This window comes from Hyalella azteca, unplaced genomic scaffold (assembly GCF_000764305.2).
Source record: "Hyalella azteca isolate HAZT.00-mixed unplaced genomic scaffold, Hazt_2.0.2 contig9036, whole genome shotgun sequence".
Taxonomy (NCBI): Eukaryota; Metazoa; Arthropoda; class Malacostraca; order Amphipoda; family Hyalellidae; genus Hyalella; species Hyalella azteca.
In genome coordinates, this window is record NW_025939116.1 from 88,506 (window position 1) to 116,369 (window position 27,864).

Consider the following 27,864-nt stretch of genomic DNA (forward strand, 5'->3'; position numbering starts at 1 on the left):
ATATTCGCGATACCATCAGAAGTTCATATGATTATTGCACACAAAATTATTGCAAGAACCGAAGTTAGAAGTTCATCACAGGAGAAAATGTTTTTGAAAAATTTATAATTTTGTAATATTGCACGCTAAATGCTGGTTCATTTATGCAAGAATGTGTGATCTGACAGCGAGCTTAGAGCTGGAGGGAGAGATAACGAAACTGAAATCAGATGCGATGTGCTTCATCAGTTATATCTTCGATATCTCGGTATGTATTTTCAAAAATAAATATTGTAAGTTTTCTTCGTCAAAAATGAATGTAGTCTGACGGCAGCCGAACATTGTTATAATTATTTCGAGTAAAATGTTTCTTATTGGGCACAGAGAGATCCATATAGATTTATACTATCATAAGCCACACAATTCATTTAATTTTTAAACGTTTATTAAGAGTGTAGGTTTTAAGATAAAAATGTACTAGATCGCTATAATTTATTATTTCAATTGCCATTTAAGTGGGATACTCCCTATGCACTTTGGGAGTGTGTGTCATTTCCCAGCAATGGCATACATTTTACAAAATATTTTGCCAACGCGGTCGAAATTCTTTCGATTCTGCAACAAGCGAAAATGCATCCAGAAACACTTAAGGTTTCGATGTTGGTTCACTGATTGGTTTATGCTTCGATTCTGCAACAAGCGAAAATGCATCCAGAAACACTTAAGGTTTCGATGTTGGTTCACTGATTGGTTTATGCTTCGATTCTGCAACAAGCAAAAATGCATCCAGAAATACTCAAGATGTCGATGTTGGCGCACCGATTGGTTTGTGCGGTCGCTTGTCCTCAGCGGCGGTGGCGGGGCACCAAGTGTAGCGATGCAGGTTGCTGATGATGTGTGTACCCACGAGCGTGAACCGTCCGAAGCTCCTACAATCCACCACCCGAATCGTGATCGGCGGACAGTACAGTTCCTGCTCCGGCAACTCCTGAGAAATAAAGATTGTTTAGAACACAAAATTGTCGTTGATAATATTACATTACCTTATTACCTTGCATTTTAGTTGACAGAAACGATGATGGAGGATACATTCAAATGCAGTGGTCATGCAATTAAAATGTAAATAAAATGATGATAAACTTGGATAATCATTTTCAGTAAATCAGATTTTTGAGCTAGTGAGTTGATTAAATTTCACAATAAATTTGGCCTCTAAAATTCGCTGCCACATTAATTCACGAAGAAAGTGACTATGACCATCACTGGACGTTGATGAACTTTGTTGAGCGTTAAGAAACTGATAACTCATCGCATCGACAAAATTGAAGGATCATAATTCACGGGATAACGACCTTTTAATTGTATAAGCTAACAGGAGGTCGATGCTCTTTGTTTTAATGTTCTTGATGGAACAATTATTAACCTAATGCGGCTTCATGTTCCAAGTAATACTGAACCAATATTATAATATTTGTATGACTCGGTACTAAGTTTCCATCCATCCAACTCAAAGCACAACTCACCAGGTCGATGAACTTGACGGGGTTCGTGAAGTTTGGGTTGCGTCTGGCGCTGCTGATCACTCCGGACTGGACGATGTGGCCGGCAATCTCCACGTCCACTCGAGGCCTGTCCACCGTCAGCAGGTGGATGCGGCGCAAGTCTCGCAGTCCCCAGAACAAAACCTGAGGTAAATCAAAATAATTTTACAAAGTAAACATGAGTCGTAGCATAAAGAAAAAAAACGGAACCAAATCCCAATCCAGAATCAATGCAATTTATTTAAGAATCAATATCCGGAACATTGTGAGTAGGTACTTCTTGTTTAACGATTAAATTCTAGGATGAAAACTAATTTTAAAAATCTACAAAAATATTTGGGGGCGATCAATATGTTAGAAATATTTTCGATAGATACTGAAGTATGATGGTACTTGCAAGTTAACGTCGTGACTAACAGAGTATTAGCCATCCATGCACCAGGTTGGGTAACAGGGTGACAAATGAGAATGATGAGAAAGCGCTAGAAGTCTTTCATTTGAAACCATTTATTCATGTACACGACTGGCGCTTATTTGACTGACATAGTCACCCGACTGGCACAGCAACCAAGACTGGTTCAGTTACCTCAGCAACCGTGAGTGGCTCAGCAACCGTGATTGACTCAGTCACCAGACTGGCAGTTATTTGGCTGACATAGTCACCAGACTGGCACAGCAACCATGACTCGCTCAGTCACCAGACTGGCACAGCAACCCTGATTGGCTCAGTCACCAGACTGGCACTTATTTGGCTGACAAAGTCACCCGACTGGCACAACAACCATGGCTGGATCAGTCTCCAGACTGGCACAACCTCCTCATGAATTTTTCCCCAGGTAGGTGACGTACCTCTAGCCTGTAGTGAGCCAGGGTGGGTCGGATGCCGCGTGGTACGGGCAGCAGAGGTCCAGCCTGCGGATCTCTGGGCTGGTCTTCCTTCGCCTCTGGCAGTGGGATGACGTCACCTCGAGCATCACCGTCCCCAAACTGGAGGAGGATGAGGAGTGAGTGATTGTAGTGGATAAAGATGGTGAATTGTGGATGAGATGATGAGGGAGTTGATCAGAAAAACGGATTAGAAAGACAGCAGTGATAAAGGAAGCTAAAATCAGATTTATAGCCCGGATAAAAAAAAGATAGATTACAGGAAAAAGAAAAACACAAATTGAATAGATAACATAAATAAGAAAAACTTCAGGTTACTTGGGTTTTCATTTCATGACAGGGATTGGTGGCCTCGGCTGTTAGATTTCACAGGTTCAGAAGCAAGTTTTGATTTTGAAGCCTTTTGCCAATTATTTTTTAGTCCTCCATCGAGAAATTAAATCTTAAAATTGATCAAATACTACAGTGCAAGTGAGCTAATTGATGGTTTTGAGAGAGATTTGTACACCCAATGGAGTATTTATGCAAAATAACATAGAAGACAATTGGATAACCACTGAGCTTTGTTTGTCTTCAGTCCAGGTTAGAATGGACTAAATGTTGTTATCTATAGATAACAACTTAAAATAGATAAAATCTAGCAGTGCAAGTGAGCTAATTTAAAATTTTGAGAGAGATTTTCGTCACCTACATAATAAACTTCCATAAGGAAGTAGATTTAATTTCATACTACCCGACACAGTTTTAATTTTATACTGCCACAATCCGTCACCTACATAAGAAACTTTCATAAGGAAGTAGATTTAATTTCATACTCCCCGACACAGTTTTAATTTTATACTGCCACAATCCGTCGCCTACGTAAGAAACTTTCGTCACCTGGAGGAGTTCAAAGGCCGCGAGCAGCTCCCCAGCAGTGTCGCTGCCGCGGTGTAGGTCGTACCACTCAAGACGAGGCTTGACGTACCCGTCCTCCTTGAGCTTCATGTTGGGGCGCGCCAGCGTCCGCCCTATGAACTCCGACTTGCCCTGCGTGTACAAGATACTTTTGCGTCGTTTCCATTGAGATCGTTGAGGGCAGTTATGAATAATTTTATTGTTTATTAGTGAGTCATTATTCAACATTTCATTCTATTTGATTTCGATGTTGTGTTTACTTTAATCTTAATAGACTGGTGAAACATAAGGAGAGTTTTCTGATGATACGACACGAATAAATTCTCAATGCGTTGCAATATGTTAACAATATTTATTCAAGGAAATTTTATTTACTAATACATAATATTAATTTCATTACATAACCTTTTTAATAATATTTGCATATGTCAAATAAGTCGAGTGTTAAACTGGTAATGTTTTATCACCTATTAAGGAGCTTTTAAAAATTGTCGAAATTATTGAGTAAAAAATCTCAGTTAGTAGATATAAGCTGTTGGAGGAAGAAAATTATTTTCAACGTGAATTATTTTTAATATGAAATGATTATAACAAATAATTCGAAAATTATGAGTCGTGCTACATTGAGAGTGAAAATATAATTGAGCCGTTAATCTTCTAGAACAAAGGAAAGGCCGAACACGTCTGGGTGTTGGAACTACAATGTAATATTTTGTGCAGCAAATGCGAAGTATATGTCTTTCATGTTTCATAATGCTATAAACTCAGTCGCGTGTCGAAAATTCAAATGATGAAGGACTTCAAAAAAGACATTTGACAATATCACAAGGCAATATCAAAAGGAGAAGAAAACTCTTATTTAGAGCACAATAAAAATTATGAAAATCGTGTGCATTGCTTCTTCACAGTGTCAAACATAAATAGTGATTCCATGAAATTTTCCTAATTCAAGTTATAAATAATTTTTTTGCCCAATATAGTTCTACGGTTGAAACTCACCACTTTGTCCTGATCAAAAATTTCGACCACCACCATCGGAGGCTCTTTTTTAATTTCTTCTTTGACTCCATACACAATAACCTCGTCGAAGATAAGCAACTCGTCCCACGTGGGACTGAGAGTCTCATCAATAACCTGCCATAGAGCGAGAGAACAAATATTTCATTTGTGAATTTGAGTCTCGTCAATAACCTCTCATCGAGTGAGAGAACAAATATTTCATTTGTGAATTTGAGCCTCGTCATTAACCTGTCATTGCGCGAAAAAATAGAAATTTCATTTGTGAATTTGAGTCTCATCAATAACCTGTCATAGAGCGAAAGAACAAATATTTCATTTGTGAATTTGAGTCTCATCAATAACCTGTCATAGAGCGAGAGAACAAATATTTCATTTGTGAATTTGAGCCTCGTCATTAACCTGTCATTGCGCGAAAAAATAGAAATTTCATTTGTGAATTTGAGCCTCATCAATAACCTGTCACAGAGCGAGAGAACAAATATTTCATTTCTGAATTCATTATGCCGTGTGGGACTAAAACGGTCTAATCGTTCTAAGTGACGAGAGATAAGCAAACCATAATTTTAATTTTGGGCATAAATTTACTCAGACATAAACAGAGCGCTTACTCGGGAAAAGGATTGTTGGCCGTAAATCTTTTCAAATACAAAAAAGGCCTCATGAATTTTATGGTAACAATTATATTAATACATATCATAACTATAGAACCATGAAGTAGTAGCACAAGATGCGGAAAATTGTATACCACAATATCCTTAATATTGATAATAATATCCTTAATAATTATTCTGTTTGTTAAAAAATGTAAGAAGATGCGCAGTATGAAGCAAAATTCGAAAAAAGATACCTCATCATAACCAAATTTTCTGGTGAAATCCCGACCTGAGTAACTCTGCAGTGCTCGCCGAAGATTATACGTGCGAAGGGATCAGAGAGCCCTGATGCATCTGAGCCTATCAGCGACCTCGCTTGGTATACGTGAGCTCGCAGCTGGAAGGTCTGAGACACAGAAAAAATGGAGCGGAAAATTATTAAATATTTTGTAATACGAAGCAACAGTTTTGTGTTAAATTTAATAGTTTGAGGTTTTAATTCTTGATTCATGTCCGAATAAATTAAATAAGTATTTATGCAGTCAGGAAATGGCACAAGTCAATTTTTAAAAGGATTATAATTATCAGAGTTCAGTATTCGAAACCCCTAAATTACAATAAATAAAATTGAGTAAAATGTTATCTGCTGAGATTGATTACAATGGATGAACGAAAAAGAAACTTTTCCACATCACTCAGATTTAATTGTTGCGAATTTTTTGTAATAAAAAATTCTTTTCCTGAAATAAAATTTATTTCTTTAGTTCCGCCACTAAGCATTATACTTTTTGCAGCATCTCTTAAATATTGAACACCGAGCTGGAACCCAAACCTGCTTAGCAGAGTAATGCAGGGAAGTTGGTGGCAGAGTTAGCGGACGCTCAATGTTCCGGAACTCGTAGCACATCTCGTAGCCCCGCGGGATGCCCGGCAGCAAATGCTTCTTGTGTTTGGCCAGACCGAGCCACAGGTAGACCTGCAGCTTCGCTTGGATAGCCCAGCCTCCAGGGCCTGACGACCTGCGGCCTGGCAGCTGCCCAGCATCAAGGAAATAATATTATTCGACATATAACGAGAAAAGTAAAGGCGAACACTTTTATTAATTGACAAGGAAATAATAAATATTGTACATGTCATGGGAATGGTGGAGGCAGACACCTCTATTAATTGAAATTTGAAATTTTAAGCTTCGTATAGTCTTGATTTTTATCTCGGAATTTTAATGCAATAAAACCATAATATATATTAGTTGAGCTCAGTCACGAGACGTAGTCGTATAAATGCAAAACCATCCAGTCGAGTCGTTCACTGCTCCTAGATGAACGATCACCTTCTTTTTAATCAATTTGCCTGTGTAATATCATCTAATCCCAAACATTAGCGTAATGATCAATGATATTGTACAATACAATGTAGACAGAGAAAATAATTCGTTGAAGGAAGTAAGAATGCCATGGACAGTATCACAATCGCCATTGTCATAAAAGATAATATGATCTGTCTCTTATACACATCTAGATGTGTATAAGAGACAGGTACATAAGANAATCTGTCAAACATAATCGATCATGAAGTAAAGAATTATGAGTCCCCGTAAGGGAATAATCTGTCAAACATAATCTATCATGAATTAAAGAATTATGAGTCCCCGTAAGGGAATAATCTGTCAAACATAATCGATCATGAAGTAAAGAACTGTGAGTCCCCAAAAGGGAATAACATTTAAGTCAAGTACGGACCTTAAGAAAGACGGTGCGCAGCAGCCCGCACTGCTTGCCACGCTCGACCTGCGTGGGGCCGTGGATGAGGTGGCGAGCGGGCAGCCGTTGGTACGCCACACGCTTGCCGCCACTCAACATCCACACGAACACGTCGGGCAGACTATGCTGCGGCTGCCGGGTTGAGGAATTAGAGTTATATGCGTAAACTTAAATTTCATCTATTAATTGACGATATAAATAAAAGACTTTAACGACTGGAGAATTAATTAGAAGTAGTCGTGTAAGTATTTGAAGTCTAATATGACTATTTTGACTATGCACTGGTTATACATTGAGTTAATTTTCGATTTTTTTGTAAGAGGATCGTTTTAAAAAGATTCATCAGTTCATAAACTAATTATATGATTTCTATTTCGTGTAATAGAAGAGTAAAATTACCAATTGTTTTGTGTGCACAGCTTGAATTTTATTTTATATTCAAGGATCTGTTTTGAAAAATGTGCATAGAATTATATCCTTCAGAACTAAAAATATTGAGATCTGGTTCTGGAAATAATTTCTTTGCGCATAAGTCAGTGACGTGATTTGACGGGAAGTAAATAATTGAATTTAAATTCCTCAATCTATTGATAAATTATTTAATCTTAAAGTAAATTTTATATCAGTAGGACATTCTACCGAAAACTTACGTAGAGAGGTTACGTACGTTTTATATGTACAATTAAATTTAAAAGATAGAAATTCATAATAACCAATGACTTCATTACAATTATTGGAACAATTATGTTAATGTTTGCAAGTCATTAAGTACGATCTTTAAAAAGTATCACAAAACTTTCCTACACAATTTTTAGATTTGAGAATGAGACCATGAATGATTCAGGATAAATCAAACTTCCATCAAAGTAATGAATCTATAACAAACATGACATTGCTCCCAACAAAAAAGCTGATACGCAAATGAATCATGAAATTTTCATGCTCATATTTTTACTAGAGTCCGAAATTTTAGGATGCCGAGCAAAATGCTGAAATTTACCAACATATCCATTTCGACCTTACTGATTTTTTAAATTGCAAAGCGTTCAAACCATCGAAGTTTACTTTAAGAGTATTCGACAATTATTGTCATGCAAACTAATTATAAGCATTTCGATACTTGAAATCAAGTTATCATTGAATGCTTTACCAATTAATAGTGAACAATGAAAACAATTATTGTTTAATTGATACGTCCATTGAATTCATCGCAAATGTTACAAAAATTCATAGCAATGACTATGACACCTTCTAGAAAATTAAATTCAAGCGTAAAAAATCATATTCAATCCTCTTCTACTCAGTTGTATGCCACATCAATGGAATTCATTGCGTTCACTCACGTCTTCGACGAGTTGCTTGATGCGCGCGAGGAAGCCCAGCGTCGCCTTGTAGCGATCTCTGAGTGAGTGCTTCGTGATCGTCGCTCTCGTCTGGCGGGCTGACGAGTGAATGCACTCCTGTCAAGCAATAATCACAAACGAATAATATTTTAAACCATGTACTCAAAATATTTGGTAGTAATCAAATTGTTTGCCGCTTCTCTGCTATTGGGAAGAATGCTCGATCATTCAACGTTCATAGAAGGCAAAGACTAATTATACGCAGTTTTGTATTTTTGCGAGGTATCACGTCGTACTCAAGTATCGTACGTAGCAACAAATTATCTTTCAATTTTATTCATGGTAAATTATTCAAATCGCCTATTTTTATATCATTTAATAACTAAATATTAAAGTCAGTTATAATCATGCAACAACACAAACTATTAAAGCAATCAAAGCGATTGGCATGCCATGCTTTTAAATATAATTTCCATTTATCCTTGATATAAGAAATGTTATACAAACAATTTCTCTGATGCAGAGTTTGAAACGCTCCTTGTCCAGCCTCGTCCTGCCTCCAGTTGAGCCGCTGCACGAAGCAGACTTCGTGAAGTCCAGATACTCATCACAGCTCTCCATCAGCCGCTCCAGCACAGCGCGCAGCTTGCGCTCAGGCTGACCTTCATCCTCATCCAGCACTGACTGGAAATCAGTCAGCCCTTCTTCCTGAGTTGACAGAATTGAAAAAAAGTTTCAGATAGGCAATAATTTCAAATTATTGTAATAGTTTATGAACAGAAGTATGGAAGAGATCAGTCATGACTAGTTCAAGAGTCGACATAGAGTAACAGTAAACATGATAGATAAATCTTTTTAGGCTTACACCTTTTTTCATGAAGTGAGAAAGATATTTAATAGATAAAGATATCGAATAAAAGAAATAAATATTGAACAAAATAAAAGCTTTGGACCTCGAATTTGGCTACTAAATACAAACAGTCGAAGATGAAATGAAAAAACAGTCACCCGCTAATTAAAATACTCAAATAAAAATACACGGAAGAGTGAAGTGATTTTTATCATATTATCTATAAAAACATCAAATTCAGTAAATAAACCTTCTCGGTGATTACATTCGGTCAAAATAAATGCCTTCGAAAGCTCTCATGCTTGAACGGCAAGTGAACAAAAGTGGTTTTCAGTTGAGAAATTCAATTCACTTCAAAAGCCGCTATTCCGCTGTAATTAATGTCTATTAGCCCTCCAATTAAACAATTTGGCTAGATGAGCGGATAAAATAATGATATTAGATGGTAATCGAGTGAAGAATGGAAGAGGACATTTATAAACAATTGTACAGTAATTTCTCATTTATATGAGATTAGTTAGACAGAATCATCTTACGGGAAAAGTCTTCGGAGTTTAAACCAAACATTTAACTACCTTTTTGGATGTAGACTCAGTTTGTATATGAGCAAATAAGATGGTTATGTTCCAGTAAATATATCCTATTGAATAAAATCAACTTCACGCACGAGGGTGGAAGCAACTCTGGATAGCGCGTTGGAGTTGAAGAGCCGGCGTCTGTGGTCTTGCCATAGCGACCGCACAAACAAGCAAGGCTTGTCGTCCCAGTAGGGCAGGAAATAATATATCCTGAAGATGGATAAATAAAATTATGGTAAAATTATACGATTTGTTGATTAAACAGTAATGAACATTTGGGTTTTGATTGGATAATGCATGGTACTGTGTTTGTGATCGTTTACTCGTCTTGATTGGATCAGCAATACGCCTTACTTGTCGTTGGTCATTGGTTTCATCGGGGGTGTGGTTGACTGCCACATCGAAGACTCGGCGATCACTGACTCTGGGCCTGTATAAAATCGCAAATAAGTATACACGGAGTTCTATTAAATTAGTAAGCCACTGATGAGTAAATGAAATTCGTGAGAACATAGTTACACAATGCTATTATTTTCTTAACAAAACTCTTGATATCCCGTTTCATGAAATTGTTCAATCTCTTCTCTGAAATAAGTCAACAGGACAGTTTTGCTGTGAAAATATGAAAACAGCAGAAATAATTGAGAATGCATGAGTGATAGAAATTTATTTTCATTTTCTATTATTATAACGGTATAAAAACTCGATATCTGCATTTGAATGGCATAAAATGCATTATGTTTCGATGAATAACGACGACGAACCCGATTCTTCTTCGCTCTCGTCGTCGCCGCTTGAGTGCCGCATGGCAGCGTAGCCGTCGAAGGAGTTGCCGGCGTTGCCGATGGAGATTTCGAAGCTGACTTGCTTGTCTGCCACGCGCTTCTCGATCATCGTGGCCTCGTGCACACAAGCGAACAGCAAGAACTCTTCGTTCTTGCCGTAGTTTGACTGTACAAAATGATCAAATTATTGCACGAGTAGTTATTTAAATAGATATAGCGAACGAATTTCTCCAATGTAACTTTTTAGAACATTCACAATGTAAATACTGAAATTAAATCTTTCCGGTGACGAAAAATGCACAGTTCTTCGCACAACGGATCGTGTCAGAAAATGCGGTTGGTTAACAGCTACAAACTGGTCACACTTTTAATTTTTTAGTTAAACATCAAACTCCCAAATGATTTACACGTTTTAACACTGATCCTAGTAATATTTCCATATGGAAAAATATAAATATATTTTAATGTCTTTTATTGTATTTTGGTACCTTGTTATCAGTTTCTATTCGCTTATCGTCTCGTTTGGCCATCCTTAATTCGAACTAGTAGATTTTAGTAGGACCAATAAAACCTCATTGAAAGTATTTCAATACTTTACCTCAAATTACTATTTGTTTCGTAGCATCCCCACCATTATCAAATCAGTGTTATAATTAAATTACCTCCTGAATTGGCATGGTGTTTTCAACTTCAACTTCAGACGGAGCGACATCGAGGTGGTCGGTGATCTGACATCGCACGCTCAGCAGGAGGCGCCCTCTGTACGCGATGCCCTCGCCCATGCCTGCGTTGAGAGCGGCATGCTCGTCCATCACGCTGCCGTCTCGCGTCGAGCCGTACAGGTAGACGTAAGCTGGGCCAAACGTAGGAAGGAAACCTGAACAGAAACAGATAAATATGGATTTCATTTATCAAGGCATGGATTTTTTTTCATTACAAAAAAATCCAGAAAACTTTAAATCTAAAATGGTATTATGTATTTGGAGGATCTACGTGCCACAATGAATAAGGATTATTGGTCAGGGCGCTCGTATGTCATTGCCAATTTTCAGGCTTGAAATTTTGCTTCTCTGGAACAAATTTTAAATGTCAAAATAATGAAAATATACATTAGTTCTTGACCATCGCGAATAATAAAACATACTTTCAGTTTTAAAATACTATTCACTAGCCTCTGTCGCCGTCGTTGGAGAACTGTGTGAGGTCCAGAAAATGCGTGCCGATGACTGTGTCGTTGACAGCGTCGTTGTCTCGGAGCTGAACTTTGACGCGTTGACAGAGAGGAGGGAACATTTCTGAGAACACCACCTGTTCGTTCCAACTCGGGCACGCTGTGTTCTTCTTTACAGATGTTCGGCCCTGGACACATAATGCCCGTAATTTTTCTCTCGTTAAACTTGTCGGAAAAATTAATTTTATCAAGAGCAGATGAGAGAAAGACTTATTAAATTAGCCACTACTGCAAGCAGTTCAGCAAATAACGCTTTTTTCTGTACAGCAAACCCACTAGTAACATATTTTTTCGATTTTTTCCATGCCTAAGCAAAGAAACATTCTGTAATTCAGTTACTTCTTAAATTATGATATGTGACCATTAATCACAGCCGTCTTATATTGTAACATTTTTCTTTCACATTCCGCTACGACGCGGAACATGATAATAATTCAACGAATTTGAAACATGATAATGTAATATATATTTATGAACGAAAAAATGCATCGTACAACTGTTCTGGCTGGACAAACATACGAACATTTGTACAACTATGAAAACCCATTCTACTGTATTGAAAAATGGAAGGATCTTCGCTTATCAAAAACATCCAACTTTCACGCGAAGATTCATCTCAGCCGTATATGGAACTAAGAACATTTTTCAATTAATCTTTAATAATTTAAAATAGAGCTTACTGCATTTTGATACCTTGTCCCTTGTTAATTTTGTTACTTTTTGGGTGATTTTATCCGTAAATTCCGTAAATACGTAAAAAATAGTAAATTAGCAAACCCAAAATCACATGGTAGCACTGAAATAATTTTGGCTAATATAATTATGCCAATACCTAATGATAGAACGGAGACACTCACCGACAGCCCGGCGAAAGACACCTGTACGTAAGGGTCCACTAGGTCCTTCGAGTCCCCGGTAAAAGCTTTTTTGACGTTCGCCATAATTGAAGAGTTGATTTTGGGAAGCCCGTCGGCGCGGTAAATGCGGACGATGAACTTGGCTCGCTGGCGCTCGGCCGGCACCCCGTCCGGCAGGAGGAGGTTCCTGAGTTTGTGAAGCGGTATTCACTGACGGCATGCGCGATCATAACTCATGAATTAAGTTTATGATTAAATCAAGAATGCTGGAAGAAATCATAAAGATAATAACTGCAGCCCGAAAAATTTAATGATTAAAAATTTGAAACGAATAATTTTCATGAGAAGGAAATTTTAGAAGTTAAGTTAACAATATTTAGTTTAACATCTTGAGAAGTGAGTGAAGAATAGGTTCAAATTCCATTGACTCGTATTGAACGTTTAGACATCTTGCCAGCTTGGGAGATATTCCCCCTAGAATAAGAATAGAATGAGAATTCGAATGAATATATCCAAGATGCCCACAAAGAAGTAATTCCAATGCGGGATTCCAAAGTAATACGAGTTCCAAATGATTCGTGCGAATTCGTCTGAGACAATGGATTGATGGATTGGAATCATCGTTCCAGTAAGCAATTAGTCAAATAAAACAATTGGTAAATTGAAAGTCGCAGGATATTCCATTGCTTTAACGTTTAACTTGCGAGGATAGTGAGGAAGTTACCGAGGTCGGCTGGGAAACATTTTCTGATATAAATAATTTGAAAGAAGGAAAACAGAAATAAATGTATAAGAATGTAAAAATTTTATGGCAAAAATTACTGGGAAGTTGTGAGATGAGGTATAAATAAAAGGGCGTTTGCCTTATGTGCTTCAACTAGTGGTAGCTGGTATTACTCAATGAAATCAAGCAATAATATAAATTTATATAAGAAAAAATATAAGTAATAACGTCAGAGAAATGCGCTCTATGGAGTGCGCAAATATCACTGAGGCATTGTGCTCGTTATACTTCTCTGCGTGTGAAGCAAAAATTAGCGACATGATTGAGAATATATCAACAGAAAGATTAAAATAAAGTACTGGTTAGACTGAAATATATGATAAAATGTTAGCCGATCACACTGTTATTCTGAGATTTAATTTATGAACATACCTCGATCATATCTTACCTCGATATTTTACAATAATTCATGAAGCATGGAACAAATTCTACTTCAACGACATTCCATTTCATACAAGTGAATAGGTTCATGGGAAGTACTCAAATATAGTGTCACATGCTGGGTAACCTTGCTGTCATTTATGCCTGTCATTTAATTAGCGACTTAATTTAGATACCATTTCCGTGCAATTAAGTTAATCAACCATGTAGAACATGCAACGCAAGCCATATGTGGCTGTAAATCAATTAAAAATGTTTACGTTAGATCTTCAGTAAATTGTGAAAGACGAGTTTTTTTCGGAGAAACAACTAATGAAAAACGACCACATTTAACACAATTCGTTCTATTGGTTATCTATAAAAAAATCTCCCTTTGTCATCAGTTCTAAATGAACTTCTTACGAAAAAGAACTTGCCTTTAAAAACAATCAAAAATCAGGCCGCAACTTGCAAGACATTCACATCTTTGCGTTCAATCGTCATATGTTCGGGCACAACTATAGCGTCGGTTGTACACGTATGTTAAGATTCCAGAGCAGTAAATAGCTCAGGAATTGGCCCCAGTTTGGTAATAAATTCACGCTTTGCGCTTCCCTATGGGTGCATGAAAGCGCCAAACTTTTCAGTGTAATGCCATAAGACGCATGTCCCATGTAATGCAAGCAAACGCTTCAAAGATCGATGCTTCTCGTCCGGCAGGGTTTGGCAGACATTTGCTGTGAGAAGCCGTACGAAGTCACGAAAAGTTCAAAAATCGGCAACAGGCCATGGGCCTATTTCTTCAACGCCGACACTTCTATTCTAAGTGTCTCAGATTTCCTAACAAAGTTGTCTTCTTGTGCTCACTAGTTTGAACTTGAAGTATCAAACTTTTCCTGACATGTGTATTTCACACAGCTAAAAAGAATGTATTTAAAAATCCAACTCTATTAAGTGAGGCGTGACTCGAATTTTTTTAAGCATCTGAACTTCGATTGCTTAAGAAAGCTATAGTATCAACTGACAATCTAAACGTTGTTGAACGAGAGGCTGTGCGAGATCAAGTCGGTCGAAGAGATATTAAAAAAAACTTTTTGCCAGCTGAATGCAGTTGCACGTCAAGAGAGAGACAAGGAACGCCATGGAAATATGAAGATATTGTGAAAACGTGGCAACAGCAACGACACATAAACACAATAAAACATCGGAGGCAACTGAATCTGAGACAGTGAGTGACGTAGCAATGGGGCAGTGACAATGCAACGATGCAGTCGAAATGCAATGGAGGCTGGGGCAATGCAATATGGCACCTGCAGTCCCAGTGAAAGTAATGACTTTGAAATATGACTGTAACAATGCAATGGGACTGTGACAATAAAAAAAGGGGAAGTGATAATGCATTGGGGTAGTAACAATGGAATAAGGGGCAGTGGTAATGCATTAGGGTAGTAACAATGGAATGGGGAAGTGGTAATGCATAGGGGTAGTACAATGGAATGAGACAGCGATAATGCCAGGGAGACAATATATATGATGGGAGAGAAAATGAAAACGTGAGAATGAAACAATAATGCACTTGAGGAAACGGCAATGCAAGTCTTAAAAATGATAGGAAACCACCAAAGGGACGACTGAAATTGCGTAAAGAGAGGCAGTGTTACGGCGTAGCAGAAATGGCAACGTACCCATCGGGTGTGGCCCTGAGGGTGGCAGGGAGAACATTATCAGGGATTTTTACAAAAGATCATTAAGAAGCAGGTATTTAAAAATAATATAAGCAATATTTTACGGATAAATTCGATTGAGTTTAAAGTCGAGTTAAATAAATCAGAGAGATCCAAGTCAAACAATGTAGCTACTTTCTGCGAGTTCTACGGCTTAGCGGGAATATAAAAGTAAAGAACATTTATACACAATCGACGATACGAATTTACTGCAAATTGTATCCGTTATTTAATAACATTAGTTACATTTTTTATATTAATAAATAAGTATTAATTATTTCAAGTAGATAAACCAACATACACTAAATCCATGAAGTTCATAAACACATATCAGAGTTGCATGTTTCTATTCGAGTAAATGTTTCGTTACATTAGTTTAAAGTATTTAGTACACAAATTCAACGAAAATGATCAACAAAATCAGGATGCAACGTGCAACATTAATCGAAACACTTTTTCTCCATGTTGGGCATGGAAAAACATCAAATGGAACGACGTATTTTCAAATTTCGGTGTATGCCCGGCTTCAGATATTAATAAGCGTTTATTCACACTGCTCATTGAATCAATGAAGTAAATTTTACAAGAACGGATTTTTTTTCGTCTGATTACAAAATAAATGTTTCTAGTATAAAAACAGGTTCTTCAATTTCTCTGTTTTCATTGATATTCTATCGAGACTTCTGTGAATAACAGAAAAACTGCAATAATCTTAGATTATTGTTTTATTCTATCAATAGAAACTTGTCGTCTCATCGAAGTCTTAATTCTAGAATACGTACTATATCATCATGACATTAGTATTATATCAAAGATTTATAATAAGTGAATGAACTGATTTGCTGATATGATTAATCTATTATTAATATCCGTAAAACAAATACGTCAGCTTCAGAGGATTTCTAAGAAGATTTAACAACGAATTTTCTGTTATTTAAAGCAATATTTCAAATATTATTGCATTGTCACTCAAATCTCTGTCCCCGCTTTACGTACGGTGTGCTGATAGCACCGCTGCCTTATGATCAAAAGAATAAATTTAGAGCTGGGCTTTACAGTTTTGACGGTCGAGCTTTGAGCTTGATCTTTTAGCGCGAGATTGCAAATGGATTCTCCATCGACGTGAATGTGTGAGCTTCAAATTCAAGGTGAATTAATGTGAAAAACAAAATTGTTTGTGTCAGTGCTCCGTGGAGATAAATAAGTGTTGAAATATTTGAATCTTTTTAAACTTCGTGTTTCTTCTGTTAGGCTTGGTTGCATACGGAATACATCGTTGATCGAAGACATGGATTAAACTTGTGTTTACCGGGTGATTGTTAGGCAAAACGGCCGTGAACAAAACCCCATCGCATCTAATTCCCAGGATCTATTTGACAAGCTTATTGAGGCCAGCCACTTCAATAAAATTCTTTTCTAACTAAATCGTGGTAAAAAATAGTGTTCTCGAATATTATAGTTCATGCGTCCATTCTTTTTTTTTTTTGTTCAACCCATAGACGCCGTTCAAAAATTTACTCGCTGAAGCTAATTTATGAATTCAATTCATTAAAGAAATTCAATATTAAGTTCGTAAATCGAGCGCAATTAAGTTCATGTCCTAATCTGAATTTCATCTTGTCTACCTTAATTAAACATAAATTTTTTTTAACTGGAGGCTAGTACTAATTTCTATAGAAGTTGTGGAAAATCAGGAAACTAACTTCGTATCTATAATAGGCTAATAGTATTTTTGCCATAGAGCTGCGACAAATTCTTTCCGAAAAGATGTGCACAAAGAATCCTGCAACACTTTTCTTGAATGAAATATCGTTACTCACATTGGAATGCAACAGCTATTCTATATTTCATAAAAAATTTAGAACACTGCATCTACTGGCATGTGAGACTCAAATTTATTGCGTCATATTCATCATGGCTATTAACATGAATAGCTTCAAATAAGAATGATCCAATCACATAGCGGATTTAATCATGGGAATAATACAGTTGTATGATTTGATTTGATTTCAGATCTGAGCTCAATTACTGAGCTGATTTTAAATAACCTAGATTACACCTGAAGAATAACCTCAGAACTAATCAATAGTGATCATTATTTGTATGCGTAGAAACTAAGAAAAGCATTTATGCCTAAAGAAATAAATAATGTATGACAAAAATTTTCCAAATCCATTTCAAAATAGAGTGATGACATTTCAAAATTAGATCCAGCGATAATGTTTATGATGCTTAATATTTTCATTTAACCTAAAAACTTGCCGCGCAGCCTCCCAAAATAATATTCATTTGTTCTTGGATCTCAGCGAGGGCTTCATTAATAAATCTATAATATTATTGTAGCTCATCAGTTGAAATGGAATGCTGGAATATAAAATGGTTAAAATTCCTCTCATATTCACTGAAAAAATTTTAATTTTGTCTGCACTTCTTCTTATTAATATAGGTTGTCATAAGTGTTCCTTTAAGCAGGTTTCATTGAAGACCAGAGAATTCGTATTATTGACAATTTTTTCAATAGATTATATCATATTTCAATAGATCATTTTTTCATTAAAACGAATTCTCTGGTCTTCAATGAAACCTGCTTAAAGGAACTTCATCTTATGAAGACATATGGCTATGAAATTATTCCATATTAAAATTGACATCCGAAGAACATATTCAATAGCAGCATTCTATTGGTTTAACTTTCGAACAATTTATAAACTGACACTGACCCTTCGATGTCGTCCTCGTCCTTATCAGACCTAGCAGTGAGTGACAGAGCGCATTTTCTCGTCGACGAAAACATGAAATCACGGACGGGCAGACAGACGGACGGACGGACATGGCGAGCACAATGGTGCATTTTTTCCATAAATGAGAAAATGCGCTAAAAATTATGTAAAAAATTAATATAATTGATAGTCGTATCCTGCATAATTACTTTACCAAAAAAATATTATAAGAGGTATAATAAATCACCAATACACTAGTAAAGCAGGTCTCAAAGTGTCATGTAAAGTGCATATTACGTGAAAATAATGCAATCGTCGCTATGGTAGAAACGCAGTTTTGGTGCATACACTATTGGAAGGGAAAATGTACTCAGCCGAATTGTTCGAAAATCACCTTTTGAAATGAATTATCTAGCGGGTCTGTTAAAATACTTATTGAGTGTAGTAAACGGTTCATGCGGCGTAGTGTAATATTTTGACTATTTGATAGGAACAAAATCTACCATTATTCGAGAGAGAAACATTACGGCAAGCATTGAGTAATTTGCGCACCAAGAAGTTTAAGGTGAGTGCGGATTTCGGGGAAGCAATAGTGCCTAAAATATATGACGAGTGAGATCATTTAGGTTTGTGCTATGATTTACCATCAGACGATTTTCTCATATTTCAATGATACACTGGAATTTTTGTCCAAATCAATCGATTGTTTCAAATAAATCATTCAGTTTAAATTTACTAATATTGATCGGAGAGTATGGTATTGTTCTTATAATGAGAACATAATTATATACTTTAAAATTTTTAGCCGTTTCTAGTTAGAAAAGTATCAAAGTATATAATTTTAGGCTTGCGATTAGTGTCGTTGAAGATTATTTGACATGGATGCCATCAAAAATTCTTCAAGCTATGAATCAAAGAATGGAGCAAGTGTTGCAAGATTATTTTTTCAAATAAATTTGTTAAGAATAATCGAATCCTAATAATTCCGGAATTTGAAATGATTGCTGAGTAAGATGATACTGAAATGTACCTTGTTCGTCATTCACGCTGTAGTTTAGGCGCTTTCCTTTTCCAAAGTTTGTAGATCAACATTCTCCTGATACCACAATGGATTACGTTTAGAATATGTAATGATATTGACAACGAAAAAATTATGTTGAAAAGCTTTTTCGTGGAGACTTCAAATCATGGTGACCATTTAATCGGGACAGGGTTTCGTTTCTTTTTCATTGGGTTTTTCGATCGCTGATAAGAGCGAAACTACATACAAGAAAAGCAAAGCAAAATCAAGCGCCTAGAAGTGCACGGTACACCAGTTAAACCTGAGCAGAAAATCAACGGCTCATCATCGCTGTCCGACTGTCTTTCAAACACAAGCCCCGAATAGCAGCAGGTATTTAACTTTATGCTAATCAGAACAAATTATCACCGAATGACATCAGCAAATGTTCAATTGAAAGTTAAATTTAAAGAATCAAAATATTGAATCAGCGGTTAATCATGGTCTGACGATAGTCTTTGTTTGATGGCGTAGGAAAATGCACCGATGATTTTCGACGCTTGAGTTTAGACCAGAAGCGTAAAGCTCGTGTAGCAAAGTGGTTCGTCATACCGAACATACGAACTTATTAATATTCTCATATCGAATTGTTATACCAGGAGCCCTGTGTACTGTTGCCAGGTCCAGCTTGAAGCTTCCTATAAACTCGCCCTTCGAAAAGAACTTCTTGGAGTGTAATGCCTGAAAATTTCGATCCTTTTTAGGGTAAAATTACATGATATAGAGCAAAAAATCTAACAATTTTGATGGAAAAAAGATTTTGTAGACAAATACTACACAGTCAGTCATAAATTCAGCCCTTTTTTAGGGAATGAACTGAAAATTTGAACTATATAAGTAACCTGTAGCAAGTAGAATGAAAGAAGAACTTGATTTTTTAGGAAGAGGATATTCAAGTAGAGATATAGTGGAAAAACTACATGGAAAATAAATTTTGAACAAAAGACAAATGAAATTTTCGACACGATGGAAAATATTCTATAATGAACTTGAGTAAAAGCCTGAACTCCGGCAGATTTTCAAAAGGTCCGGCAATATACAACAATAAATTAATGAGCAACTACAACAACTCTAGGTCTTGCATGAAGTGAGCTGCAAGCACATAACGAGAAAAAGCCAAGGTACCTATATATTTTCTGAGTCAAATATACCAAAAAATACATAGAATGTATTGCATGGTTATAGAAATAGGTTCGTTTCCATATCAGGTTCACGGAAACATTTCAAATAGTTTTCTACATTGGGGATGTTGCTCTATGAACATGTATGTTTCGAATAAAATGCAATATTCAACATTTAAAAAAAATTAACATACAACCTTTTGTTGTTTTGTACGGACATCGATTGAAGAAAAATGCAATTATGAACAAATAAATAATTTCCAAGTAGGAATAAATTTGAGATTAAAATGAATTTGCTTTATAGGATAATGATCGATAATCACCTCCGAAATGATTAGTTGGACGTGAAAATTTCACCTTCGAAATGACATTGGACATTGGACCATCGAGACGCAGTCTCGGTGACTGATAATTAGAAACTAATTAATTTGTTTTTAGTAAACCCGGTCGTTTACTAGGCACTCAAAAATTGCGTTACAGTGGATACTGATATCACATATTGACTTCTCCAATTCCAATTATTGAATTATTTTAAAGATTTCCAAAAGCAGGTGGGTTTTAATCATAACTTGCTTTGACGAAAATACTCCATCTAAAATTTTTTCATAAGGTCGCTGCATGCACTTACCGTAAGCGTAATGATTTTGTCGAAGAGCATAGCGGGCGCCATGTGGAAATCAAACACGAAGTACTGCCAGAGAAATTGAAGTACAAAAGTATATTAAATTTATGTATGGGTGATATCAATTAGGGTTCATTAAAGCATACTGCACCATGAAAACTACATACCTTTTCAAATTAACATTAGTTAAAAATCTGACGGTTTGCGCTCTTCATTTACTGACTACGAACTTCTAATTTATCAATTTAATATATGTTCCAAAGACGAAGATATCGCTGGTAATAAATGAGACAATATTTACAATAAAATTCCCTGAAAATGAAAATAACGATCACGGTTTAAAGTTCCCGAGTAGCCGCCATGCATTCATTACATGCGGGTTGAGTGCTCACTTCGTTGTAGTAAGGGCAGTTAGTGGACTCCTTGACGGAGGTGTATTTCTTGACGTCGCCGATCTGTACACACACCACCGGGTCCATGTTCAGGCCTGCGAGCTGTCGTGCCTCAATCACCGTAATGCAAACCTGTTCAATTAATTTCCAAATGATTACAGCAAACTTGTTAACAAGCATTTAATACGTTGCGAAAAAAATATTGCCTCAATTACCGTAATGCAAACCTGTTCAATTAATTTCCAAATGATTACTACAAACTTGTTAACAAGCATTTAATACGTTGCAAAAAAATTATTGCCACAATCACCGTAATGCAAACCTGTTCAATTAATTTCCAAATGATTACAGCAAACTTGTTAACAAGCATTTAATACGTTGCAAAAAAAATATTGCCTCAATTACCGTAATGCAAACCTGTTCAATTAATTTCCAAATGATTACTACAAACTTGTTAGCAAGCATTTAATACGTTGCAAAAAAATTATTGCCACAATCACCGTAATGCAAACCTGTTCAATTAATTTCCAAATGATTACTACAAACTTGTTAACAAGCATTTAATACGTTGCGAAAAAAAATTTCCTCAATCACCGTAATGCAAACCTGTTGAATTTATTTTAAAATGATTACAGCAAACTTGTCAGTAAGCAAAAAAATACGTTGCAAAAAAAGTTGTTATATGCCTGTTAGTAACAATGGTTCGGTGAGAACTGAATTCATTCATTGAGTGTCATGAATTAGTCAAAAATTTATTGTGTATATAGGGCAAAACAATTTATTTGACGCTTATTAAAAATTTGTCAGTATTTCAGCCACCGTTCTATACTGTATATACTCATGTATAAATTATAAAATAAAATACAAGCAAACTTTGCTTGAAATTCAGCTATTAATGTCTTGGTCACACTGAATACAGCCGGTTCTTGAAAACCTATTTATTTATTCTCAAGTTATACATTCATTCAAGATGATAATTTTGGAGCAACGCACGTTCATCACCATCACTGTATGTCCCAACATCACGATCTATTCATGATCTCATTTAATGCCATGAGAAGATTGCAATTAAAACGTTGTCGGGTCAAAACTTGGTTGGAATTTCTTTGATATTTATAACTTGGTTCACTCACAATAATGAACGGTTAGGGCGTAGAATGATGGTACTGCAAATTATAAATAAAAGTATTTGTGCTCAGGGTTCATGTGCAGAAAAGGCAAATAAAAAAATGTTTATAGCTGTTTTGATACTGCATCTTTCATTCATTCACATGAAATTAGTGCGAAGTAAAGCGGTAAAAAGTGAATTAATTCATCACGTATGGGCAATTTAGCGACTATAATTATTAATAAATACGCAGTTGAAGTTATGTTGCGAGTCCGTAACTTGACATAAGTTAATAATTAAGATAGAAGAATCAAACGTATAGTAAAAAATGCATTATACATGATTTTGGAACTCGACAGCAGTTTCTAGCAAAACCAAAGTGTTACCAGGTAAATTTTACATTATGATTATCTATCGTAATATTTTCTCGTGATATATTCCATAAAGTCTTCATAAATTCACCTGAAAGTCTTGGGCTTTTAGCTCAGCAGGTGTGGCGTTGACGGTGTCTGATCGATGTCTGTTCGGGAACAAGGGAAATTCAGTAGATTATTTTTTTTAATTCAATGAATTAGAGTTGCTCATAAAACGAAACCAATAAATTTTATTTGATATTAATTTTTATGGAGACCCTACGGACAAATGGTATTGAAACAACGTTAATTCGTTGAACAGCTAATATACAATGCAATTTAAACCCCAAATAGCTGGTAGAGAGAGAATATTTTCTTTTAAGATTAATAGCTCTTCGTCTGACGTGCATCCTCTACCTAATTAAAGCAAAAAATTTTCTGCAGGACATGTGTAAAGAAACGCGAAACAGATTTTTAAAAGTTTTCATAATATACTTTCATTTTCTACCTCAGAATAATATTTTGCATCAAGAAGTATAGAGTTCAATGAAAAATATAAAAAACTTATTTAAAATTACTTACATAAAATTAATTTATTCAATATATTTCCTAGTAAAGCATTATTTCTGCTCTCTCGCTGTAGAAACACGTATGTCTCTTAATTTACTCATATATATTCAGACAGTTGTTTCAATTTTTCTATATATTCATAATATTTCACTAGAATATTAAAAAATTTTCATAAAACGTTTCGATCATTCCCGTAGATATTTAAATTGCCACTTAAAAATTCATCGTAGATATTTAAATTGCCACTTGAAAATTCATCGTAGATATTTAAATTGCCACTTGAAAATTCATCAAGTAATTCGCAAATACATTCTATAATTGCCAACTGCTGAGATTCTAGCGCCGTCAGAACGAGTTCATGTAATCACAATCACATATTCATGTAATCACAATCACATATTCATTTCATTTAACTTGCATATCCCTATGTTTCCGGGAAGATGTTATTATCGAGACACAGAGCAAGCAACAGTCAAGCTCTATATTGAATTGCAAAGCTATAACAGCGGGGAATAAATAAATTGATAATGAGGATTACATGTAATAATAATAGACAGGTACAATTTGCGCCTCATTAAGTGTGAAGAAAACTATGTCAAAAGACAAGTAATTTAATAAGTTATTTTTGAGTAGACAAATTTCCAACTGAACGATAATTTTTCTTTAAAAATCCGGCAATATTAACGTAGGTAGAATTAGGATAAGCTTAAAAATTATGTGCCATACCGCGACGAATTTTCTCGATGCAATCGTTCACTACGCTTGTCTAAAGCTTGGAGGAGATAACTAATAGAGCTAACGCAGGGTAATTGAGGACTTGATGTATTTGCAAACAACGATAAGAGATCAAACGAGACGCTCATTAAACGAGGCAAACTGATAGCAAACTGGGTCGATTATTCACACGCGATCAAAAGAGGCATCGTAATTAAGGAAAATATTGCCATATCCAAACAAGCATCGAATGCACTCGATATCAACACATCATGCAATTACCATCTATAGCGTGCACCCACTGATTAATAATGCTATTTATTGACGTGTGCCTGATAAGAACTTTTATAAACTTAACTTAAATATAAGGAGTAATATTGCCAAGTTTGTAATCGAGTATAATCTAATTATTATTAATTTTTCATTAATTTCAAAATTACGGTCGAGACTGCAATAAAAACGAATCTAAAAATAAAACGATACATCTTCACGCTTAAATAGAGAAATTAGAAAGTAAATAGTAGTCCATTACAGTTTTTCCAACTACATGATGCGACCGGGAAAAGTTATCGACTCGAGTTTCCTGCAACTTAAAAGTAATACCAAACATCATTATAATAATTTCAATTAAAAAAGTTGCAGAATATTGCGAATCGAGTGTACATTGCTAGAAATCTGCCCAATAACTTTTCACTGATTTAAGTTCAGTCGAAAATATCCTTGGGAAAATTTGACGAAGTCGAAGTTAGGGAGGCAAACATTTTGCCGAATTTTTTAAGATTCCATCTAAAATTGAGGGAAAGGGAATTAGAATCGAGAGCCTCCAGCTTTTGTCATCATAATTACCTACAAAAAAATAGTAAGTAGGAGAGAAGGAGATAATTGCATTTAGATTTCAGTAAGAGAAAGAGTTCCTTAAAACCAGTTTTTCGTTTAATAAGACACACAACTCGTTTTATAAAAAAATGCTGCTGTGATGAAACGCGAAACTGATCTACACACAGTACGATTGAGTTGATTCTCACGAACTAACTAAAGCTATTTCATGCCAAAATCATTAAAGTGAAACCAAGAGCCATGTAAGGTTATGAGTTCTTTACACAAGCAAGGGAAGCAACATGCATCTCAAATTGACCGATGCATACTGAACCTAGATTGAATTTTATTTCAATTCCACAACAATAAACAGGAAAATTCGGAAACGCCTCGCACGAATTCTTACCCAAAATTGGATAAAGAAAACCGATACCCATGACTGGAGCCAAAATGCACTTGGGTCGCTCAACATACACCGTAGGAAATTGTCTTGCAAGAGTCAGCTAGGCTCCTTTTCACAGGATCGCGTTACGGTATCTTGCGCTCCTTGTGATCGTATAAAGGAAAGGCTGCGCATTTCCTGGTCTCAGTGAAAAAAGGCTGAGTGGTCTTTAATCGCAGTAAGAAAAGGCTACGTATCTTTTAATCGCTGTAAGAAAGTGTTGCGGGTCCTTTGGTTGGTTTCAGAAAAGACTACGCGTTTTCTGATCGCAGTAAAGAAAAGGTTATGCGACTTTTGATCGCTCCTATAAATGGCTACGCGTTTTCTGATCGCAGTTAAGAAAAGGCTACGGGTCCTCTGTTCATATAAGAAAATGCAACGCGTCCTTTGATCGCTATAAGAAAATGCTATATGCCCTTAGATCGCTTCAATTGGAAAGGCCACACGTCCTTTTATCGAAATCAGAAACCGCTACGCCCTTTTTTTGATCCCCAGAAGAAAAGGCTATACGAGTCGCATGTAAGCATAAAAAAAGGGTTACAGGTCCTATCTTATTGTCGATGTAAGGCTGAGATACTCGCATTAATTGCGAACGTGCCAAAAAATTTCTCGCCTCTCGTAAAGATGGTAGATGTATGACCACGGTACATGGAAGCTTAGAACCCTTATCATCAGCTAGGCCTGCTATGGTAAGGGAATACAGCACACTTTGATCGTCGTGAGGCAATCCTACAAGACGTTGAAAAATGTTCAGCTGGTTTTGTCAGTGAAAAGATGTTGCGTGCGTTTTGTGTGTAAGCTGATGTTGTGTGCGGCAAGTGAGTGAGAGAATGATGCACGTGTTTAGCGAGTGAGTGAAATACGTGTGAGTGGCCATGAATGTCTACTGAAGACTCCTAACTGTCAACGCTACTTATAGACGCTCATGAGCTAAACGGCGAACAGCCTTGCAGCAGCGTAGTTTGTAATCGGTATTTAATACAACACTCCTCATATAGCTATAAGTGAAAATCTTCATATATGCCTCCACTTGATCCTGGCACAGCGTATTAGTGAAAAACATTCCGTCAGTTATGGTTCCACCTCTGGATTTTCATTTAATTTTTTATTCGTATAAATCCGAGAGTTCATGAGGTTCAATATATAACAAAAATTATTTTTCATTATTGCGAGCATTGTTTGCATTTACAAATTCAGATAGTATGCCTTAAAGAATTGAAAATTTCTATGGAGGAAATTATATTGTATATCACAAACCCTTGTATTGCTAAGTTTATTGAAGCATTTATTGCTAAATTCAAAAAATCTGCATCGACTGAAAGCACGTGGAGATTAAATGAGACGCCATAAATTTAATAAATTTTTGGCTTCGATTACTTTTATATAGTCACTTCAAACGTCGAATTCATCGGGAATTTAAAATTTATGTGTAACTGTAATTTTGTTTCGATCACTTTATGATAATAAAATCTGACTGCAATCATGGTTTTGGATAAAACTGACCACGAAAAAACGTGCACCTAGAAAAGGTCTTGTATTTGTGAAATTCTGTTTGTTGTACCAGTGACCTGGATTCCCATAGCACGGCAACCTGTAATCCACCGATAATTTCGTCCGTGTAAGAGCAGGCACTGCCGGCCGTAACCGATCCCATCGAATATTGGCTGACCCACAAACACCAAATTGTTTAAAATTGACGGTGTAACGTCCGCCTTTAAATTTCCGCTACAGATTGATTTAAAGCTGAAAAGTACATAAATTTTCTTCCCCGAAAACTGATTATTATTGTGAGCAGTTTATTTTAAAGCGAAGTACTGCAAGTGCACAGCATGCATCATACGTTCCATAAATCCCATTCTTACATATTTTCTTAAATAAAAAGCATCTGAAATTTCAGGGGCTCATTAAACCGGTCAAAAGCCTAAGCTAATAGTACGGAAGTGGAGTGAGTGAGGCAGAAATTAAAATCTGACTGTCAGCTCTCGCCGCTAACGAGCGTTTTGATCTTCAGGAAGGGAATCGGGTACAGAATCCTGCTATATATGAGACAAATAAAGAAAACTTTGCTCCTAAATTATTCAAGCAATGCCACTAAATAACACTTTTTTCCTAAATTTGAAAATATTGATGCTCGGCGCTGTAGAATTTATTTGAAGCCGACAGAGAAAATTGCATCGCTTTTTAGGGATGTCGGTGTAAAAATAAAACCGAACTTGAAGATGCTACTATAAAGTTTTTTGGTATTTGTGTTACAAGTTTCCGCAATGCACCTCATAAAATAGGCTCTTTATGAGCGGGATGTGGAACTTTAAATATTGCGAGAGAATAAGGTTCAAAGCAACGTTCTTTTGCTGAAGAACGACAGAGCATTGCCCAGCCTACACTCAAGCCATCATATAGGCGAACGCCGCAGTTCACGAATGATGCTCATCCATTCACTAAAATATTCTTAATATTGACACTATTATTTCCTGAAATGCTCAGTCGTGAAATTTTTACCGATTTCAATAGTGCATTGCACCCATAATCTGTAACGTAGAGTAGGCACTTTGTATGGGTGGTAATTTTATAATGATGTTTAGCGAGCATCGTTGACTGACGCGATCGAAAAATTAAAGACAGAGAGATCGGGAGAGTGAAATTACCACACAACGCCATTTACTCTAAATACACACACACACACACACACACACACACATGTTTAATAAATTCCCAAATCCCGTTTTACTTCAGAATCTTAATATAAAATTAATCCTGCA

General features: G+C 36.1%; 1 protein-coding gene across 1 annotated transcript in view; it reads right to left on the reverse strand.

The window, feature by feature from the left end:
- Positions 1-27,864, reverse strand: part of LOC108682429 (otoferlin) — a 59,478-nt gene that overhangs the window by 21,786 nt on the left and 9,828 nt on the right. Inside the window, exons 6-26 of the mRNA XM_018171587.2 lie at positions 22,673-22,730; positions 21,103-21,234; positions 20,717-20,779; positions 19,533-19,648; positions 17,908-17,937; positions 12,320-12,506; positions 11,404-11,590; positions 10,894-11,108; positions 10,211-10,397; positions 9,801-9,864; positions 9,536-9,656; positions 8,526-8,726; positions 8,019-8,135; positions 6,655-6,807; positions 5,748-5,948; positions 5,205-5,321; positions 4,302-4,436; positions 3,285-3,434; positions 2,370-2,507; positions 1,503-1,664; positions 799-967 (exon numbers count right to left, since the gene is read on the reverse strand). Of these exons, the coding sequence (XP_018027076.1) occupies positions 799-967; positions 1,503-1,664; positions 2,370-2,507; positions 3,285-3,434; positions 4,302-4,436; positions 5,205-5,321; positions 5,748-5,948; positions 6,655-6,807; positions 8,019-8,135; positions 8,526-8,726; positions 9,536-9,656; positions 9,801-9,864; positions 10,211-10,397; positions 10,894-11,108; positions 11,404-11,590; positions 12,320-12,506; positions 17,908-17,937; positions 19,533-19,648; positions 20,717-20,779; positions 21,103-21,234; positions 22,673-22,730 (2,903 nt within the window). The remainder of the gene's footprint in view (positions 1-798; positions 968-1,502; positions 1,665-2,369; positions 2,508-3,284; positions 3,435-4,301; positions 4,437-5,204; positions 5,322-5,747; positions 5,949-6,654; positions 6,808-8,018; positions 8,136-8,525; positions 8,727-9,535; positions 9,657-9,800; positions 9,865-10,210; positions 10,398-10,893; positions 11,109-11,403; positions 11,591-12,319; positions 12,507-17,907; positions 17,938-19,532; positions 19,649-20,716; positions 20,780-21,102; positions 21,235-22,672; positions 22,731-27,864) is intronic.